Source organism: Psammomys obesus, unplaced genomic scaffold (assembly GCF_907164565.1).
Source record: "Psammomys obesus unplaced genomic scaffold, mPsaObe1.curated_primary_1811, whole genome shotgun sequence".
Classification (NCBI taxonomy): Eukaryota; Metazoa; Chordata; class Mammalia; order Rodentia; family Muridae; genus Psammomys; species Psammomys obesus.
In genome coordinates, this window is record NW_026585691.1 from 584974 (window position 1) to 592062 (window position 7089).

Consider the following 7089-nt stretch of genomic DNA (forward strand, 5'->3'; position numbering starts at 1 on the left):
GTGTGTGTGTGTGTGTGTGTGTGTGTGTGTGTGTGTGTGTGTGTGTGAAAGAGAGAGATGCTGGAGGCGAACCCATTTCCTACATTGGTCTTGGGCTTACACCACACTGCAGGTCAGATTGAAGGTGACTTACATGGAGCTGCTGATCTGCTGCACCTGTTGTGGTGTCAAGGCAAATGCAAAACAGGTTTCCCGAAAGCGCTGGCTGTTGTCTGATGCTGGAGAAGAAAAGAGTTACATTTTAATAACCCTGAAATTCATCAGTACAAAAGATGATAGTCAGCACCACATCATTAATCAACTAGAGACCAGACAATGAAAGCCCTGAGAAGTAACAAACATGCTAGATGTGGCATGGCAAACGGAAAGGTACAGAGAGGCTTAATTCCAGAAACAGCCCATTAGAATTCAAATTCAGAAAACATGGCAGAGACGAATGAAAAGTTATCTAATTATACGCACATTTCTCTAACGGCATACCAACACTAACTCCATTTAAACTGTAATTACATAAATTAATTTAAATAGACGTAGTTTCTGAGTTAAGAAACAAAGTACCTGCTTTGAGATTTCCACAGGTGAAACTGCATTTGATTTTTAAAGTAAATGAAAACTTCCGTTGTCTTCTGTTTATACTAGGCTTGTTTGTTTTGAGGTAGGATCTTGCCATGATGCTATGTTGCCAAAATCAGCCTCAAACACAATTCTCCTGTGCCTAGATCCCGAACATGGTGACTACAGGCGCACACTGCCACACCTGGACACCATACACATTGTATACAGTATCATATGCAGCTTCTCTTCTTCTTGGATGAGTTCACTTCTCAAAGAAGGAACAAGGTATAAGAGAAACACAAGAACAAAACCCAAAAAGGATGGAGGAGGAGAAAAGGAAGCCAGCCAGCAAGCAGGTAAGCTGTGTCATTTAGAAAAAGGGATTCCCCAACTATGCTGAGATCAAAACCAGGTGCAGCCAGGTGTGTGCACACACGCGGACACATGCGCACGCGCACACGCACGCGCGCACACACACACACCAGGGGCTGGGTGCTAAGCACAAAATAACTATTTGTTGACTAGGTAAACTGTAAACACTAAGAAAGATAAGGCCTGGGGATGTGGCTCCACTGGTAGGCTGACTGCCTAGCAAATTCCTGTGCCACATAACATGGGTGTAGTGGCACACATCAGTAATCTCAGTACTCAGAAGCCAAAGGCTCAGAAGGTCAAGGTTATTCTCAGCTACATAGTGAGTTTAAGGTCAGCCTGGGCTATATGAGGTTCTGTCTTTCAGGGGGAAAAAACTGAACTGCACTTTTCCAAGATAATTTTCTACAACAAAAGAATCACTAAGAGTTGCTACCATGGAATTCCTGGCTGTGGGCTAAGACTGCAGAAGCTAACTGGTAGCTAATTTCAATCTCTTGCTTAAGCACGTTTGTTCTACTTGCAAGCAGCATGTAAACCACCCTGACTGCAGCATGCCTCATCGAAAAATGTGCACAACCACCGAGGGAAAAGAGCACAGGTCTAAAATTACATTCTGTGCAGGAGCAGCATCTTTTAAAGGCTAGATTTGCATTTCTGCTTCATGTGGGGGAGAGGCTTTTTTAAAAAGAATCTATCACCAAGGAACGGTTGCTAACCAGAAGTTACCACAATTGTGAAGTGACGACCTGGCAATGACCAAAAACCGAAATCAAGGAGCAACATGCAGGAAAGCAAACACTGTCCTCAGTCAGCAACCTAAACTGACATACAGGATCATCAGAGGATCCTGTACAGAGATTTTTTCCCCCCAGCAGGCCTGGACTAGCTAATTTAAATCTTTGGCTCCATTCTAAAACAGTGCTAAAATAATCTCCCGCGAACAAAATTCTTATTATTCACTAGGCAAAAATTTAGACACGTTTTCAAATATATGACTATGGTAAAGTTTCAGATGGTAACAGATTTAGAAAGACAAGATGATGGTTTAAACAACATGGCTGCTTCTTAATGATTTAAAATCTGCAATGCTAGAGACTCCACCCACTGGTGCCATAGGCACTGGCCTAATCTCGTTATCCAGAGCAGCCATTTTTCAAGTATCAGAAACATGGATGCCTTTACCCTCTCCATCAGAATTTCTCTTGACACACCCTAGACTGTGACACTCAAAAGGCCACCATAACTGAAGACACTTTCAAAGAATTTATTATTTGTTTAGAATATGGGCAGTCCATGCACACTGGCCCAACTCCGTGCAAATGACATTGCGCTTCAGTCAATGAAGTAAAGCAGCCTTCTAAGTTCCATCGTCTTTTCTCCCCCTGCCTCCATCCCAGAGTACACATGGAGAAACAGACCTTGGTTGTTACCCATTGCCATCTGTCAACTCTGTGACATACTTCAGATGGACCATGATGAGAGCACCACTATTACTGTGACATCTAGTGTCGTCAGCCCGGAGCAACGTGAAGGAAAGCTACACGCCCCTTGCAGATGCTGAAGCTGGTGAGCACTAGGCTCTATGTTCCCGGTCAGTCAACTCAGAGCTGTCCTGTTCAGCTGCACAGATGGTTCAGTGGATGCGGCATTGCAGGACTGGGTGTGGATTCCCAGCGCCCGGGTAAAAAGGCAGGCATGTTGCTATGTCATTGGCCCACACCTGTAACCCCTGGGCTGAGACAGACAGAATGACCCCTGGGGCTTGATGACCAGCCTGTGCAGCTGAACAGGAGAGCTTCAGGCTCAGTAAGAAACTCCATCTCAACAAACCAAGGTTGAGGGCAAATCTCTCTCCTTCTCCCTGGACCCCAACCCCAATGATTTCATGAATAATAATATAAGAGTATTAAGTAGTTGTGATATGCAACAGCCCACAACAGTTTGTAATTGCCCTTATCTGGTCAGCAAGGCAGCTGCTGCCAATTTAATGTGTGGTACTCAGTAACTACTTCGTAGCTGAGTTTACATTTAAATTTTTTCTAGGCTTGTTTTTGTTAATTTAAGATATTTAATTGTCTAATTTTATTCCGTAACTATTTTTAAGTCTGCATAAAGGTTCCATATGTAAAAATATTAAAACCCTTAGAAATTTGTTACAAATATTTCTTAGAGTCTGGTAAACAACCCCTCCCCCGCATTTTAGCTGCATTTTGGATGGTATGAAAGTTAACTCTGGCCCGAGAGATGGCTCAGCAATTCTAAGTGAGCAAGCCCAATGACATCACTGGGTCCCCAGAACCAATGCAAAAGCCAGATGTGGTGGTGCATGTCTGTAGTCCCAGCACTCCTGTAGTGAAACTGAAGGTGGAGCCAGGACAATCTCCCAGAAACTCAAAGGCAGCTAGCTTGAAAAACATGCAGAGGTAAACAAGAGAGATCCTGCCTCAAACAAAGTAAAAAGCAAGGACTCATATCAGAGATTGTCTGCTCACATTCAGGAGCAAAACAACACATGTGTGCCCTCATACATGAATATGTATATACACATATCACACATACACAAAAATATATTAATCAACAAATGTTTGAAGTTACATTTTCATGTAGCTTACTTTATTAACCATTTGTAAATTTCTATACTAATTAAGACCAGTACACAAAATTCTTTCATTGTTTCTATATCATTTTATACATTTGAAACTTATGTGTTTATTGCTTACAGTTATTTGTTAAATGAGTTGTACTTTCAAGCCAGGCATGGTGGTGCAAACCGTTAATCCCAGCACTTGGGAGGCAGACGGGCAGATATCCTTGAGTTCAGCTGGTCTACATAGTGAGTTCTTGCACAGCCATGACTACGTAGAAAAAAGCCCACCTCAAAACCAAACAAACAATAAAAAATGTACTTTTTTACAAGTTTGTGTCCTAACACAAGGACCCTACATTAGATCTTTACATCCAAGTTACTCTGTTTTGTTGTTGTTGATGGTTTTGTCCTTTTTTTTATAGAGTTATTTTTCCACTGATCACTTTCGGGGAGGGAAGGCAGACTTACTCTACATCCACACTTATGATCCTCCTCCGTCAGCCTCTCCAGGGCGGGGGGTTTCTGAAATGTCCGTGCTCAGCTTCCACTGATCTTTTACTGTGGTTTGAAAATACCACTTTTAGTCCCTATACCTTATTTTGCTTTAGCACCTCACCATTAGGTTTCTCACATTTATTCTTCTCTTTCTTTCTTTTTGTTCAGAACAAGGCTCTAACACACAGTCATCTAGACAGATTTCCAACTATTAGGATATTTTGGGGCTGTGTTGTGTGTTGTGTACATGTGGAAGCAGAACAAGATGTCAGATATCTTCCTCCATTTGCTTTTTTCCCCTTGTACCATGGTCTCTCACGGAACATGAAGGTCACCAGTTTAGCTAGGCTGGTTGGCCAGAGAAGTCCCGGGATCCATCTGTCCCCACGTCCATTCATGACAGCAGGTCCTCACCTGCCTTTCTTCTGTAAACAGTGGGAATTCAAACTCAGTCCTCATGCTTACAGGGCAAGTGCTCTTTCTCACACAGCCATCCTGAGTCCTTTTACTAGCACTAATTTTTAAAAGACAGTCTAGCTATAAAGGCCAGGCTGGCCTTGAACTCACAGAGATCTTTCTGTCTCTACCTTCTGAGTGTTGGTTACTCTTATGACCTTTAAAGCTAAATGATATTTCAAGTAGAATTACTATGAACCTATAGCCTTGAGAGTGTGTCTCTTCCCATCTCTAATCTTTCTGTCCTGGAATATTATACTAGTACCCAACTGATTCATAATGTCAAGGCTTTATTTCCACCATATAGCTATACAGTGTTCATAAATATCCTTTTTATACAGATTATCTATTCACAAGAGATGTCTCAACAAGCATACATGTAACAGAGTATAAGCAAAATCTAATGAAGGCAATTACTACATATTGCTACGGGCGTGAGCCTCAACATAGTAGAGGCTAAAGACATGCTTCTGCGGTTGAGAGCACTTGCTGTTCTTGCAGAGGACACGTGTTCAATTCCCACATGGTGGCTCACAACCATTCATAACCCCTGTTCCAGGGGAGCCAATGTCTTCTTCTGACATCAGGCACAAATACAGTGCATGTACATACATGTAGGCAAAACACACACATAAAATAAAACTAAAAAAATAAAAATATCATTCAAGTATATAAGTAAAGAAAACTTAATCTACTGCCTTTGATGTAAGAGAAGGAATAAGAATATACAGAGAGCACTCAGGAGGCAGAGGGAGGCAGATCTCGGTGAGTTTGAGGCCAACCTGGTCTACACAAAGAAACACATAGAACAACAACAACAAAATATCCAAAGTATGCTGAGAGTGATGGCACACGCCTTTGGTACCCACACAGGAGACACAGGCAGGAGTTCAGTAAGCTGTGTACCAGTAGGGACGTACAGCGAGGCTCCTTCACATAAAGAAAAAGTAAAATATAAGGGGCTGAGGATTCCTCAAGTTTAAGGCCAGCCTGGTTTACAAAGCAAGTTCCAGGTCAGTCAGAGCTACAATGTGGCATCTTATCTCAGAAAACAAACTGTGTATATATACACTCATATCTATACATACACAGCTATATAAATACTGAGTTTTTAGAGAAGAATGACAAGAAAGATAAACTTTAATTTAAAACGGTTACCTACGGCCATTAAGATGGCTTAGTGGGTAAAAGTTTGTTAGGCAAGCCTCATTACCCAAGTTCAATCTCCTGAACCTGTATAAGGTGGGTGGAAGGAAATTAACAAACCCAAAAGTTGTTTCCTGACCTCTATACAAACATTATGGTACACACACAACCAAATTATAAATAATTACAGATTTTTTAATTAAAAAATTACAGGTTACCTATCACTGGCAGAGTATAGGGAATAAGGAGAAAAGTGAGAATTTGAAGAGAATCTTTTACTATAGTTCTGTAGTTAACTTGATCTCACTTTATTCAAGATGTGCATTACACAACAGTAAAGAAAGTTTTGTGGGTTTTGTTTTTGTTTTTTTGTTTTGTTTTGGTTTTGCCCACTGAGACACTGTCCCAGCTCTCACTGTGTTTTCCTCCAAATTAGGCTGCCTCTGTATCCCTTAGGTGAGTTATATGCTTCATCACACCACGCTTTTTGACATCGCTGCCAAGGAATCAAAACCAGGTCTCCACGCTTCACAGCAAGCATTTTACTGGATGAGCCATATCTCAAGCCCCAATCAATTACTATTTTACAGCTATACAGGAGTAGAAAGATCCAGTGTGCTACTCCACACAGATTATCCTGTGCATTTTTAAAAGCTGGGATAAAGGATTTTTAATGTTTTCATTATAAAGAAGCAGTAAGTGAGGAAACATACATGCTTAACTGATTTAAACATTACACAACTTAGAAGTTAAACCTGTATTATTTTCTTATGTCTTCTTGTTCATTTAAAAAGTAAAATCATGGGGCTGAAGAGATAGCTCAGGGGTTAAGAGCACAGCTGCTCTTCCAAAGAATGCGGTGAATACAATTCCCAGTACCCACATGTAGTCTGACAGCCGTCTGTAGCTCCAATTCCAGAGAATCCAGCACCCTCTTTTGGCCTCCGAGAGCACTGCAAACACGTGGTGCACAGACATAGACCCATACACATAAACTAAAAATGAAGGGCTCTTTCGAGAAGTGGAGGGGGGAATGCTGGAAAGACTGCTCAGTGATTACAAACACCGGCTGCCTTCCAGAGGATCTGGGTTCAATTCCGAGCACACACATGTGACTCACACCCATCTGTGATACTCTCTACTGGCTTCCGTGAATACCAGGCATGCATATAATCCACAGACATACATGTAGGCAAAAAGATGCACAGAACAAAAATAAATGAATCCATTTTTTAGAAAAGAAATAAATTGTTAGACAATTTAGTTGTCATGCAAACATTATAAAATCTACTTCATATTCCAGAAACTTCTGACACTAGATGTAATGTGGCTAGAGAAGCATTGTGTATTTTTCCCTAACCAAAACATCCTATTCAGCACATAACTCGATAAACTTTTATTTAACAAAATTTGGCTTGCACTCCACTTTTCTTCTTCTTCTTCTTCTTCTTCTTCTTCTTCTTCTTCTTCTTCTT

General features: G+C 41.2%; 1 protein-coding gene across 2 annotated transcripts in view; it reads right to left on the reverse strand.

Moving 5' to 3' along the window:
• Positions 1-7089, reverse strand: part of Pias1 (protein inhibitor of activated STAT 1) — a 109400-nt gene that overhangs the window by 46051 nt on the left and 56260 nt on the right. For both annotated transcript variants that reach the window (XM_055597072.1, XM_055597079.1), the window contains exon 3: positions 134-218. In XM_055597072.1, the coding sequence (XP_055453047.1) occupies positions 134-218 (85 nt within the window). The remainder of the gene's footprint in view (positions 1-133; positions 219-7089) is intronic.